Source organism: Colletotrichum jinshuiense, chromosome 6 (assembly GCF_051148585.1).
Source record: "Colletotrichum jinshuiense chromosome 6, complete sequence".
NCBI lineage: Eukaryota > Fungi > Ascomycota > Sordariomycetes > Glomerellales > Glomerellaceae > Colletotrichum > Colletotrichum jinshuiense.
Genome location: NC_139313.1, coordinates 3,887,844 through 3,902,325, shown reverse-complemented (window position 1 = coordinate 3,902,325; position 14,482 = coordinate 3,887,844). Strand labels below are relative to the sequence as shown.

Sequence of the window (14,482 nt, the reverse complement as noted above, 5' to 3'; positions counted from 1 at the left end):
GGGACTTGCGGCCGAAGCATGCACCGAAGGCCATACCTGCCGTACTGAATCACACACACGCCGATGGAAAGAGGCCCGGTCCCGGAAACCAAGAGTGGTTGACTGTTGTGGAAGGGGCATGCTTAATTCCCTATCTCCTCCGGGGCTGTGAACCACGATGCTCTAAAAAGCAACTTCATGATTCACTTCATCAGCACAGGATTGTATAAAGAGGCCCGGCTTCGTTCGGGCAGCAACTAGTCCATCTTCCTCTCCAAAACAGAGAATACAATCAATAACCAAAGCGCAAGGCAACCAAACCACCCACAAAACCACCAGAATCCACGCAAGAACCACCGCAACATTCAGACAACACTTCCAGTTGACCAAGAGAAAGACCAGCAACACTCGCCGAAATGTGCACCACCCCATACACAGTCTACCGCTGCACTTCATGCAACAAGCAGTACAAGACCCGCAAGGGAAGGAGGCAGAAGTGCGACGACAAGCGCGCCGGCCGGGGGTGCTCGGGGTCGAGGGAGCAGAGGCTGGGTTCGATTCAGAGGGGCAAGTGTAGCTCGTGCGCGGACTCCTCTGGAACCGAAACCTCCAGCTACCCCGACACGCCTTAGACGACCGGAAACGACGATGGGGATGGACAGGTGGGAAACAGTTAATGTGTGGGGGGCAAAGCCAATGTGATCGGGGTACGTTGGGGGAGCGTGGGAACGGCGGGATAGCGAATAGAAAGCACTCACATCAAGAATAGTTTTAGTCAAACCAGTTCACAAATCCATCAGTTTAGTCATATTTCGTCGTGTTCCAAGTTTTCGGGTTCTTGTCTCTTGAAGAAACTTTCGTTCAGCTTTCCAGGAGGTCGTGAATAGGGTCAAATGTGCGGCCACTGCCATTCTACCATATTGCTAACCATGGGCTCATACACCCATGGAGTAGCTACCCTATACATATCCCATGGATGTTCCGGTTGATTGTATATCCACAACCATAGCTTGGGGCCCGAGGAAGCTTCCATATCCTTCCCAGCAAAGTGTCAGAGGCACATTGAGTAATACTCTGGAGGATCCATGAACACCTTGAACACACACTACCAATCAGATATGCGAAGATTCTAGTTTACCGAGTTACACACCGAAACCCCAGTCAACAAACTAAAAGAACAAATCTCATTGCTAAATATCCTAATGGCGGCTGCCCGCTTTATCTTTGCCAAGAAAGAAACGAAAGAAAAAAAACGAAGAAGAGACCAAAGAGCAAAACCCTCGCCACGCTCAACGATTTACAGAAACAGAAGCACGAAATTTCAAGTCTATACGGGACGCAGTCCTATGCACAAATCGAAGTTCCCCGCAAAGAAACGATACCGGGCTTCGGACCTAGGCCGCCGGCTCGAGGAGGATGGGCTTGTCCAACTCGCAGAACGTCCCGTTCAGAGGCAGCGTCCCGTTGAGGTAGTACGCAGTCGTCGCCTGGCCCGCGCACTTTGTCGTCCCGGCGGAGCCATGCTAGCATTCCCCGTTAGTTTACATCGGCCAGACGTAGCAAGAGAAGGGGGAGGGGGAGGGGGTGGTTTCGCGCAGAGACTTACACCGTAGCCGTTGGTGTGGATGACGACGCTCCCCTCGAACCCGGCGCTGGCGTTGCGCGCCGAGACGAGCGGGGTGAAGGCGTCGGCCGTGTTGCCGATGAACAGGAGGGGGTGCCTCGTCTTGACGCGGAAGTCGCCCGTGTACTGGCCCTTGGCGGCGAACCGCCACTGCGCGCACAGCATCTCGGTGGCAATCTGCACGTCGCCGAAGATGCGGCTGCCCGCGACCTGGCGCTCCATGATGGGCATGAATTCGTCGAGCGTCTCGACGCGAGCGAACTTGTCGCTGCACCGGATGCCCATCTGCGAGTCGACGTCGGCGCCGATGGCGTCGTAGGACGCCGACAGCAGGTCCCAGGCCCGCGTGAAGAGCGTCAGGTTGCCGGACATGAGCGCGTCGAGGCCGACGTGGACGACGGGCCAGTAGGCGGGGCTGTAGAGCGACGTCATGATGCCGGTTTTGACGACGTTGTAGTCGATGAGGGTGCCGTTGAAGGGGATGGGCCGGTCGTTGAGGTCGTCGATGAGGGTGTAGGCTGCCTCCTCGAGCTGGGCGGCCGTCATGTTCCAGCGGGCGAGGGGGCACGCGGACGGGTTCGCGGTGCAGGACTTGAAGATGGCGCTGAAGACCTTGTCCGAGTCCGTCCATTGCTCGTCATCGCTGGGCAAGGTGGGCAGAATTAGCCGCCATCCTCGTAACAATATGGTTGGTACGATGATAAAGGGGGGGGGGGGGGGTGCGAATACTTACTGGCCGTGGTAGTAATCATGAGGGTTCAGGTTTCCGTCCAAGACCATTCTGTCGATCCTCTCGGGGAACAGGGCCGCCGCCGTCTGTCCCAACAAGGTGCCGTACGAACCGCCTGGGCGACAGAATCAGCTTCAAAGCGCTCAGGTGAGAAGGGGTCAAAATTCACGTACCCCAATATCTCAGGAGGCCGTCCTCGCCGAGGGCATCCACAATTTGAATCATGTCCCTCGCCACAAACGCGGAACCGACGAGGTTGCCGATGTCCTTGTTGCGCTCATAGCACTTGTCGACAAGCAGCTTGGCCGAGGCCCAAGCCCTGCCGGGGGTGATGTCCGACGAATTTGCCCAGTAGTTGGGGCTCTTCATGAAGGACCAGGCCCTTGGGCTCCTGAGGAGGAAGGCGGCCCTCTCCTCTTCGCTGTCGAAGCACTTGAAAGGGATCGTGTTCCCGGTTCCACTAAGGAGGGATCGTTAGCTACGCCTTCACAGAACGCCCCTGATGCGCAGAAGCCATCCGGCTATGGGGTGGGGGCAGCGGTTCGTGGCTGCAAGGAGCTCTTACCGTGGGTCGAACGTGACGAGGTCATGGTACTCGCTGGTGGCACTGCGGTAATATGTGAGAACATGTTCTTTTTCAAGATACCCTAAAAACGGGCCGTGACCGCGCTTACTTTCGAAAGACGACGCCCGACTGGGCCATTGTGGGCCGCCCGGCCACGCTCGGCCCGCCAAAGTTGAACAGGATGCTGCCCTTGGAGGGCTGACGAAGGGCGGGGATGCGGAGGAGCTGGAGCTCCAGCGTCTTGTTCGAAGTCTGGTCGGTGTAGTCGAGCGGTACCGTCAGGTTCGCGCATTGGATGGGCTCGGTGCTGTTGAAGTCGGTGCATGGCCCCCAGTTGATCGTCCCTTTGGCCGGGCTACCCTCTGCGGTCGCCGCAGAGGCAAGGAGACCGGCCTTCAGGAAGGTTGAAAGTCGGGTCATTTTGAGTGATCAGCGGGGAAAGGTAAGTTGTTGCTAAGCTTGCTGAGTCTCGTAGTCTTCTTGACTGTGTGTGTGAGTATCAGGAGGAGAATCGGTGTAAGTGATTTGGAATGAGGATCCAATATGAGCCTTCCAAGACCGGCCTGATCAAATCTTATATATCTCTGGATTTCGAATTATTTTCTGTACAGGTGAAAGCATACGTATATCCAAATCCTTAGTTGCTGGGTTCTTTCGCCCGGGTTTGCTCTTTGCCCAGCATCATGGCTATGGTTTCCTCTGTCTTCAATAGCTGGTGCCTGGTTACATGCGTACAAGGCTCTCCAAAAACGCTGCTGCTGTGTAGGAACTCACGATGGCTGCAGAACCCCTCCACCATTGCAATAACCCTTTGCGGAAAGGATTAGCCTGCGGCTGTGCAGGAATACCCGGGGAACCGCCCAAAAGACCAGGGGGTCGTGCATCAGGAAACCTCCAATTGCCTAATCGGGAAACCAACTAAACTCTTGTTCGACACCAGCCACACTATAATCTCACTCGCATGCTTAAATGGGTGGCACAGCCCTCGTCACATTCCTAGCAGTGGTTAATAACAGCCTCAGGCGCCGCCGATGCTTTTTTCTGCCATGTTCTCGCGGGTTTGCATTGAGGCGCGCCTTGTTGCTTGAGTGGCGTGGGCATGGGCTGGTGTGATTCGACGGGTTCTCTACGGCAGCGACAGGCACCCCCATCGGATTGTGAGAATACATCATCTTAAGTTGGCTTCGGTTCGGGACTTGGGCTTTGGAACGGGCGGGGTGCGGGTAGAATTTGCCAATGACAGGCAGTTCCAATCATTCAAACCGCCGCATCTGCCACCAGTGGTGGTGGGCGGCGACGGGGCCGGACACCGCAACGTGCCGGGCGCGGCGGCCGTTGGGATGGTTATGCTACTGTCTCGGGTGCTCTTGTCTAGAAGCCCTGCCTGTCTCTTCTCATCATCATCTTCGCCGTCATCCTCGTCATTTTCGTCATCACCGTCATCTATGTCCGAGTCAGAGTCATTTCCGTTAATCATTAATCCATCCTTGGAACAAGTTTTTTCGTTAAAAAGTTTTTGAACGTGGTATTTCGGCATTGGAACGAGTCAAGCCATACCCTCCACTCCCTTCCGCAGCACGACATCCGATGCCGGACGGCGCACTGAGGGAGCGAAAGGACATAGAACGCACATATGCAAACTCCGAGCCTGCTCCGGGGGCCGTTGGCCGTATCTGAATCACAGCAACAATTGTCCCAGGCTAAAAAAAAAAAAAAAAAAAAAAAAAAAAAAAAAAAAAAACCAAAACGCTATAAAGTCAAAACGTATAATATAATTAAAGTCGGGATACACACTGGCTAGCACACACATGTATGTACGCATGCGACGCCTCTCCAGACTTGCTCCGAGGGAAAGAAAGGAGCTGCAGCCCTAAGGTGAGAGGGGGGGTTTTGGGGGCGTTCCAATCAGGCACCGTGTGCATGGAAGGATGGCCGCCCTGCAGAGGCAAGCAACCCTACCATACATAGCACAGCAAAACGACCAGTTGCATTTGCATGTGCCTCACCTCAATTGCAAGGTGCGCGAAGTTGCACAAAGCTCCAACACTCCTATGATTCCAGCAATTGGTCGATGGTAGAATGCACCTTGACATCACTTGGATTGGATAGCGTCCACAGTGTTACTTTAACTTTCTTTGTATTCAACCATGTAGGCCCCGTATCGATGCCGAGGTCGCGGCTTCTCACCGCTACTCGACTCGAAATGAAGCTCCACAGTCTACGTTGGTTGCCTCGCAACAATCTGATCCTGCTAACCAGTAGCCACGATGTCCCGCAAAAAGGGTACAAGTCGTGAATAAAGCCTCCGCTGCTAACAACCCCTGTTCTGATGTGATCCGTTCATATGAAACAACCCAGCTCTCGACGTACAAGTCGGAGAATGCTCTTGTGATGAAGTCGACCCATAACCTTCTAGATGCGAATCATGACGCTATCGCAGGCCTTTGCGATCAATGCAATAACAATTAAAACGAAAGATGGTGCCGGAGAAACGCGTGTTTCTCACAGGACGCCTGTGTTCCCATGCTGGCCGTTGTCCTCTGTGCAAGATAGCCTTCTAATGATCCAGCCAAAACATGCAACGCTGAAAAAAAGCAAACGCCGGTGGTACCCAATGCCACATGAAGGACGGGTATTGGAGGTGAGGAAATGAATTGCGAAAGTCGCCTCGATCCATGATTGGATGTGAAGAGTCGACGTGAAAGGGGTATGGAATTCGAGCGCTCGCAACGGGTATCGCGGTGATGGCGGTCTATACCGAAAGAGAGACAAAGAGAGAGGGGCCCATGTGGTCATGACCCGCTCAGTGCTTCTTCTCGGAGCTGCTGGAGTGCTGCTTTGACTGGTGGTGGTGATGCTTGTGAGAAGAGTGGTGCTTGCGAACCTGGGTCGTGTTAGTATGCCATTGTGAGACGTGCTGTGGCGTTTTGCAGCTTACCCTCTGGCGACCGCGGTGCTCCTCCTCGTCTGAAGAACCATTGCTGAGGCGTCTCCTCTCCTCCTCGTACCAGGTACTCAAAGATTTGCCACCGAACATAAGGTCGTCGTCCTCGATGATGGTAGCTTGGATCCAACCTTGCGACGCGAGGTCGACCTCTCTGGCGTCGGAGTCCATGACGTTGACGTTGGGGATAACGTAGTAGTACTGGTCTTGTGCTGGTGACATTATGCGTGGGGTTTTGTGATGGCGGCGGCTAGATGTGGGTTGGCGGCGGGTAGAATTGCAAGATGGGATGGAATGGGCAGCCAGGCTTCTTTATGCTTGTTTGGGTACCCGCAATAGCGCGTAATGCCTGATTTCGCGTAGACGAGTCGCCTGGTTATGATGTTTTGGAACTGCCGGGGTGATCGCGGCAGCAGATATTTAAGCCTCCAAGACAGGGACCCTGGAGTAGATAGGCCAGCCGACAAGGAAGTCTGGACTCTGGAATTCGGGATGACGGGACGGTATGTGGTGGGAAGCTCGACGAAAACGACAAAGAAGCCGGGCTTGCAGGCGTTCGGATATCGAAGGGTCCAGAGGAGGAAGCGCAGGATACGATCGATTTCCTTTGTTCAGTTTGCCGATGAGAAGGGGCAGGGCAAGACAGCGCTAGGCGGGCTGGCTGGTCGTGGAGCCGAAATATGTGAGACGGGTGAGGTGGGCGTAAGGCCTAGACGCGGGCACTACGAAATGGCGGGAGGGTTGGAAGTCGAACACGCAGGGAGAGAGAATGGAAGAGTGTCAGGAGGAGGCCGTCACGACGCGTAGATGCGGACGGAGGCTGGGTTATTATGGATTATGGACTGTGGGAAGGCAACAGCTGCGAGGGCGCACTTTCCCCGTATTATTTTCAGGTTGCCCGCGTGGCGGGAGGGTGTGGGAGAGTGAGAGGGAAAGTGCAGGGGGGGCCCAGTCTGTGCAGAGTGGGAAGGTGTGGGATCTAGTGGATACCGAGTAGGGCAACCCGGCGGGGGGGAGGAGTCAGAATGAGGGAAAATGACGGGGAGGAAGGTGCACTAGAAAACGGAAATCGAAAAACGGAGGCCCGCGACGGTGTGACGTTTCGCTAGCGACTCCCCAAATGGCGGCGACTGCAGCAGGGCCCAAGACCCAACGCAAAGCAGAGCAAGCAAGCAAGAAAACAGGGCCGAAAACCCAAAAGCCTGGGAAAGCTGGACCAATGTCGGGTCGGGTCAGGAGGAAATGGACTTTTGGCTGCGCACACTCGGAAGATGCAGGCGGCTGGCTGAGGAACCCCGTCTCGGTGACTCGCTTGTCTCGAATGGTTCCTTTTGTCCAGCAAGTCAGAATGGCGGAGACAGGGAACAGAAGTCGTGGTCGAGGAGGCTGACCGAGGAGCGTGAGCCTGAGATGAGATGCACGGCTGCCACACCACGGCCGGATTGGCGGGATGACGGCTGCTGATGCTGATGCTGATGCTGCCGATGTCGAAAATGACACCGCTGCGGCTGGTGCTGGTCCGCTGTTTCGGTCTAGGCGGTCAAGAGCGAACGAGCCAGCCTGGGGGATGGGATGTGCGGGGGTTTCCGGAACGGGACAGATGGATACTGCAAGGGCGCCGCCGTCTTCGGTCGTGATGATTTATCGCAGCGGTAAGGTGTAAGTCGGCGACGTGGCTGTGGCTCTAGGCCTTAGCAGTCCCCGAGGAATGGATGGGTCGGGTTAAGGGTAAGGTGCGACAAGGTCTGGACTGTTGCGCATTCGCGGCGGAACCCAGAACCAGAATGCAGCCCGTTCTAGATGGTCTAGATCGTGGCCGACGACGAGGCAGTGGAGGGCGTTGAGCCTTTTTCGGTGTCTGGCAGCCCGGCAGCTGAACAGGCAATGGCCAGAAGAGGAGAAAGGTTATCCGTGATATTGGAATGCAGGCAGGCTGGGCTGGCTGAGAAGTGAGCAGGGGAGAGAGGACGGCTGAGCGAATACACGAGGAAAGGCAATTAAATGAAATAAATGTATGCAATAGGGGAAAAAAAAAAGACGAATGGGGATTGCGATGTATTGGTTGGGATTTTGCGGCCTTTGATTAATCTCGTCGTCTATTTCTTTTCTTTTGGTGTTTCTTCTTTTTGCCGGCAATTGCGTATTCCGATCTTAACGTAGGAAAAAGAACGCAAAAAAAGTGAACAGGAACAATATCAAGCTTCGCCCATGGCACAGAGATGAAAAAGCCCCAGGCTTTTCTATCGAATTCTTATCGCCTTCCGAGGGATGAGCCGTAGCGGGAGGCGAATTGATATGACAAGACGACACTGACATGGACAACGACGACGGCGGCGACGACGCCGAGGATTGCAGCGATGATACAGCGCCCCAAACCAGGCGCGGGCGGCGAATGATGACGCGGGCAATTCGGTGTAAGCCCAGGCAATGCAATGCGCCCAACAAATGGAGAGAAACGGAAGAGGTCCGTTCTTGTCGGGCAAAGGTACCTTTACACTGCCACGGCACGCCCAATGTACATGGGCGGACATGCATTCCATCGCGCAGCACACAGGGGGAGGAAACCTTGGGGTGCATGGCTACCGCTGCCTAGGGGAAGGGGCTGCAGGTTCCTCCTCAGGCGGAAGTCAGGCCCCAGCAGGCAGGGGCTCTATCCACGGTCCGCAGGGCAGGGCAAACAAGGCAGGGCAGACAGGACAGGCAGACGAGACAGACAAACATAACCTCACAACTTGGCAGCACAAAAGAGAGGAGGCGGCGCCTCGAGCGGATGATTGCTCAGTCGACGGGCTTCCTTCCGTTGAGACGGGGTTCTCAGCTATAAGCTATAACGGCCTGATTCCGGCACTCGATTCGGCTTGTTAGTCTGTACCAGCCAGCCCAGTACGGATGATCCATGAATGAGCGATAGACTGATTACAGTAATCGGATCATCAGACAGTTAGTAAGGTAGTGCACAGAAACGGAGACGGAGACGGAAACGGAAACGGAAACAGGAGCAGACTGAACAGTGAACAATAAACGGAGACGGGGGTGGCACCGTGGCATGGAATGGATGGAATACGGACGGGACGGTACCCCTTCCATGACGGGCGAGAGTACGTACTCGGGGTTCCTGCACTTCTTGCGGACCCCTAATTTGCAGGGCTGCACCACCTCAGTTCCACCAATGTCTCCATCCAAAAGATGGGGGGAGGCTTGAGCACGGTTCGTTCGATTCAGATTCAGATTTGAGGTTTTTTTCTTTCTTTTGGCGCTCGCTTCTCTTCACCGAATCGAATCGTCAGCCGCCTGCTGCCAGTTTATCTCCGCGCTTTACCCGCCGCTACGGATATCGAGCGTCGCTGTGTTTCTCCAGTCAATCGCCGCCTGTCCGTTCCTCTTGTTCCTTTTCCTGCGCTAGCATCTTCCCAAGCTCTCCCATTCGGGACTGACTGGCGCCACTCGTATCCCGCCATTATCACTCCCCTGTTGGGAGCAGAACGAGGGAGCTGCCGATCATCCCATGCCTCAGGCCTTTGCTTGGCTCTTTCTCTTCATCTCACCACACCTCACCACACCCTCAGCTTCCACCGAGCCTCAAATGCCTGATTCGGAAACTGATAGTCGGTGTATCTATCGCCTCTCGACCCTGTTGCGGAACATGGCCGACAAAGACGTGCCGATGAAACTGCCAGAGAGAAACATTCCTCAAGCCGGCTGAGCCATCCTTCCACCTACCTACCGTACCCTTCTCGCAATGTGACTAGATGAGACGACGCCGTGCCATGTACGGATACTCTGGAGTGGACCACGGATGACTGGATACGACGGGTGGATGGACGGCACAATCTCCTCCATCTGTTGGCTTGGCCGTCGGCCCCTTGGTCTGTGGCCCGTATCGTCTCTTGCTCCTGATGCTTGGCAGGCTCGTGCAAAAGAGACCAACCCTGCAATCAGCTGCGGGCACTATCCGTACTGCACTACCGTATTGGCACCCGTAGTGAGCTGAGATACTCCGTACACGTATTTTTGCTGGATGCGATGGACCTCGGATGATGAACCACGCAGTGCTGGAAGTCCACTCCCACCGCCCAATCCAATGCACTTCGTCATCTGTGGGCGTACGCCAAAGACGAGCCGCCGATTGTCATCTCGTCGTCTGGGGTGTACGCGCATCGACTGCACGACATGTAATTTTATCGGTTCATCGCCCACGATCAAACCCCAGATATCTTCACGCCAGATGATTGATCGCCCGAGTCGCTACCTTTTTGGCAGCTGAATGGCAAGACAACCAAAAAAGCACTTCTGAAGCCACTACGACTGGACCTCTCCCCGGTCCGTTTTGGCCTCGGCGCGCCATCTCCCCCCTCTTGCTAGGCCCGGGCCTCCCCTCATTTGATCAACCATCAGAGCGCCGTCTCACCCATCCGCCAACGCCAGCACCCCACGCAATTCGCGATTGCGATAACTAGGGGATATGGCATTCCTATTTGGGTAGTAGGCCAGCACTGAAATATCCACCAGTCGCACATATCCGTCCTGCCATCTCGCCATGCATACCAAAGAAGACAATCAGACCAGCCCAGGTTTCGGTACCTTGAACTCGACACGGACAGTAGACTTTAAGGCAGTCGGTTCGTACCTAGGTGTCCATCATCCTCCGGCTCGTAACGAGCGCCAACCATGGCACGAGTGATGCTGCGTGGCAATCGAACAACAACGCCCAATCCCCACGCTCGGCCCGTGGAACAAGGGCGCGAGGCCCATCCTGGGGCTTTGCTTTCCCGACGCCTCTATTGGGTCGTCTGCCTGCCTGGTCCAACGGAGTATGAGTCGGGCTTACTTTCGTTAGCTGAGAGCCTTGCAGCTGCCTGCAGATGCAGCCATTGACGGACTACATCTCGTTCCTGTCACTTCCTGTGTAACCACATCGCCAGTCTGACAGATGGGCGGTGCTGAGTCTGAATTAGACTTCACGGCCTCATCTTCGCGTTGGGCCGCGGGATGTGGTACGACGAGGTACGAGTGAGAGTAAGCAGCCAACCATGGGTTCGTGGTCATGCTGGCCTTTGATCATCTCTCTGCCCACGTTTTCCACTTTGGCCTCGTTGGGCGCCTCACCCACCCAAGAAATGCCACAACCCCCCCCCCCCCCCCCCCCCCATCTTACGACTCGTCACCTATCCTCCGTGGCATGCAATGTTCTTTGTATCAGATGTTGGGATGCGACAGCCAGCCATCGTCTCCTCACTCTCACATCCGGGTCAGATATGTGTAGCCGCCGGGGTCCGTTTGGTTGGAGTCCCAATGCGACTTTACGGTGTCCTCCTGCCAAAATCGGTCACGGGCGGGACATGGCGACAATGTCACGGCGTGCTCACCTGGACCTGTCAACGGTCCGGCGAGCCAAACCTCGTGACTCTTCGGCGAATCACCCGCTGCCCACCCATCCATTCTGCAGCCGCATTTCCCGCCATCACGGAGCCAATGGCCAGGATACCGAAAGCTCGTGCCACGATTCTTTGTTGACCCGGCTTCCCGAACGGGATGCCTGGCCAGAGCGACTCCGGCCAGCAGTGTCCCTACTTTTCCGCCAGCATAGCTAGCAATTAAACCTTATGAGCCTTTACCAAAAGGGCGGGACGGGCATCCGGCTGCCATGTCACAAATAGGACCTCGCCTGCGGCTGGTGCTTACCGGAGACAATTCGCTGCAGCACATTGCGCATCCTCCCCCATGGACGTCGGGTTACAGTGGATTCTGCGCATTGGGGAGGGGTCCTCTGTGGCCGGGCAATCGCTGGAACCCCGCCACGGTCCACGGGAGGATGCAAACTCGCAGCGAACCGCCTGGAGCATGATGGCCCGTCAAGACCGTAATGGAGGGTGCGTCTTCGGTGTGGTTCGGCGCCATCTCACCGCCCTGGTCCGCGTCCGCCCGATATTTCCACAGACGGACCACCCCTCCCTCGCCCCTCCATCGCTACCTTCCGTTTGCTCTCAGCAAACCAAACCGTTTCTTCCGAACAATCTGAATGTGAGCAGGCAGCGGTCTGCCTGCCTGACTCTCGACGGTTGAGCACGTACGTGCGGTCGTCTCAACCTCACCGACTTCCCGTAGGGCGAGTTGTGTGCCTGAGCACCGACCTACTCGGCATTCCCGAAACCGAGCACTGAGCAGGACCGACTCAGTTTAGTCCTCAATTGCACCACCCCGTATGAAACGGCCTGAATCAGTTTGTCCGCGGCACCTTTCAAACTCATCAACCCAACTTCGTCCCCGTGCGGGCCATGGATGGATATTTCGGGCATATTCCTGCGGCGACAGGGGGAGCGCACTCTCTTTCGCAAGCCCACGGTCGAAAACAGTTCCTCAATGTCCGTCTCTTGTCGCCGCCGGCGGCAATCTTGGCGTTTCTTCTGACCGGAACTTCACCGGGCGATCAAAAGACGCGGCGTTTCTATAATTGACGTGATTTGAGCCCGTTGCGACTGGTGTCTCGCCCGATCCTCTTGGCACCCCGCAGAACACCTAGAATTCCCGAGGAAGACACCTCGACTCCCACGGCCACACGCCGCAGGGTCCGTTCGTTGGGGGTACTTCCCGGCGTCGGCCAACGGAACCTGCTGCCTTGGTTGTGTTTTCGTTTTTATTTTATTTTAAACACTTGCGGGCCGCGCCTGACGACGCATATACCACGGTAATCTGGTGTGTGAGGCCAGCCCGGGATTAGACAGCCCCTCGGGACAGGGTGCCACATGTCAAAGGTTTCCAGATCTCGATTTGCGGCTTATCGCCAACAATCACCTGAATGCGCTGGTTGACCAATCCTCGGTGAAGAAGGCGGGGGGATCGGCGTGTCCCGCGGCAGGGCGGCGACGGTCACGAGGACAGAGCCTCGCTGGCACGCATTCATGGACGACACATGGCTGCGGCGAATACTGATTGGATGACAGCCCCCAGGATCGAGGCTGCCCAGTCCAATTGCGCGGTATGCCGCATGACAGCCCAGCGCCTTGCCGGGCCCCCAGGCAACAATTCCATCTATGGGGGACGGTGGCTCACTGTGCCACCCCCCCGTCACAGGAATAGCGCCGCCTGAATGGTTGCAGGTTTTGATGCTCGTTGCACGAAAAACAATTGTGCAGGGGTTTCTCTTGCACATTTCCCGCCGGCGGCATGAACACTCTGTTTTTACTTGTCTTTCTCCCGTTGGCGGTGAACAGTTTGGACTTGCGGATACTGTTCGTCCTTTTTGGGAGGAGGGGGAAGCAGACATTCCTCACGTTGGCTGCAGGGTGTCGACGATCCTGCACGCTTCGAGGGGAAACTCTCCGCAGGTGCTTGGAAGATCCATAGGAGGGGTCGGGAGAGGGCAGAAAATCACATCCCAAGTACCGAGGGCATTCCGTTTCGCTGGCCGAGTCGTGCCGTTGCCGTTGTGCACTCACAAGATATCACAGGAGCCGGCGGCGGGTGACATTTGAAAACCTTTGGCACGAGCAAGCCGAGCTCCCACCCCTTTCAATAAGACTGGCATTTGTCAAAAGGGCGGAGAGGGTTCCCGTGGACAAATGGTGCGGCGGGAGGCCAACAAGACGCATAGCAAGACGCGCGAAATGTGATTGCATATGAGAAATGATGATGCGACCGCGTAGAGCACATGACGCCTCACCGGCACCGTATCGTCGAGCAAACCCGAGGACAAGACACGAGACACACATACACACACACACCGTTGCAAACGGAGAACGATATCAGATCGGGTTCGAACAGTTGAACGCTAGGGTCCCGCGGCGACAAGACGGCAAATGTCGTGACAGACCAAGGCACAGCGAGTGGCATGGTCCGCCACGGGAACGAAACGTGAGATCGAGAAGCCCGGGGTCGGCGGCCATGACGTCAGCGCGCCGGGATCTGGTGGATAGAGGTTTCTTGGGGTCTTGTCGTCGGCTGGGCTAACCCCCGCGCGCGCGCGCTGTGCAGACGGCCTTATGCGACGAGGAGCAGGGGAGGAAAGGAACAGGAGCAGTGACGCCATGCGTGCCCGCTTTCAAGAGAGACGCTTTCAGGGTTTTTGTTTTTTGATCGTAGGAAGAAGGTGAAATCGTGTTTTTTTTCTGACATGGACGAATTTTTTTGGGCGGCGGTGGCGCGGGGCGGAGATCGGAGGGGCAATGACATCAGTGTAGAGGGGGAGAAGGGGAGTAAAAAGCCATTTCTCACCGTCACCAAAAAAAAAAGGTTGTGCCTGGGGGAACCCAGGGGTTTGAATAGATTGAGCGTGTCAGTTTTTCCCTTGAATGCAGCGGAATGCGAGGAACCCGGGTTTGCGGTAGAGTTTATCGGGAGGGAAGCACGGTAGCTTATTAGCGATTACGTGACCCGTAGCCCTACGAAGTAGTAATGTGCGAATCAGCTCTGGGACGAATCTTCCATTATCTTACTTTTTTAATCGCCCCTCCCCCCCTCGGTGGGTAGTTAATGACACCGGCACGCCGCAACGTTAACGTCACCTATGAAGATCTTTCCTCGGGACAGCCCAGCAGCGGGCGCGCGGAATTTTCTTCTCGTTTTGGCTGCGGAAATACACTAGCCAGCTAGTCAGCTAGTGATGACTAGAGCACCGATCGTCACCTCGACGTGTCAGACGTC

The 14,482-nt window shown here is 55.8% G+C and overlaps 2 protein-coding genes across 2 annotated transcripts; both read right to left on the bottom strand.

Annotated features, from left to right (window-relative positions):
- Nucleotides 1-1,373: 1,373 nt before the first annotated feature.
- Nucleotides 1,374-3,318, bottom strand: EsH8_VI_001002 (uncharacterized protein; the record flags this gene model as incomplete). Its single annotated transcript, XM_083272255.1, has 6 exons — nucleotides 1,374-1,502; nucleotides 1,586-2,246; nucleotides 2,337-2,448; nucleotides 2,507-2,793; nucleotides 2,899-2,940; nucleotides 3,008-3,318. The coding sequence occupies 6 exons, from the start codon at nucleotides 3,316-3,318 to the stop codon at nucleotides 1,374-1,376; spliced, it is 1,542 nt and encodes a 513-aa protein (XP_083127429.1).
- Nucleotides 3,319-5,701: 2,383 nt separating this feature from the next.
- EsH8_VI_001001 (uncharacterized protein) lies at nucleotides 5,702-6,064 on the bottom strand (the record flags this gene model as incomplete). Its single annotated transcript, XM_083272254.1, has 2 exons — nucleotides 5,702-5,782; nucleotides 5,837-6,064. 2 exons carry the CDS (start codon nucleotides 6,062-6,064, stop codon nucleotides 5,702-5,704), a joined length of 309 nt encoding a protein of 102 aa, XP_083127428.1.
- Between the last annotated feature and the right edge of the window lie 8,418 nt (nucleotides 6,065-14,482).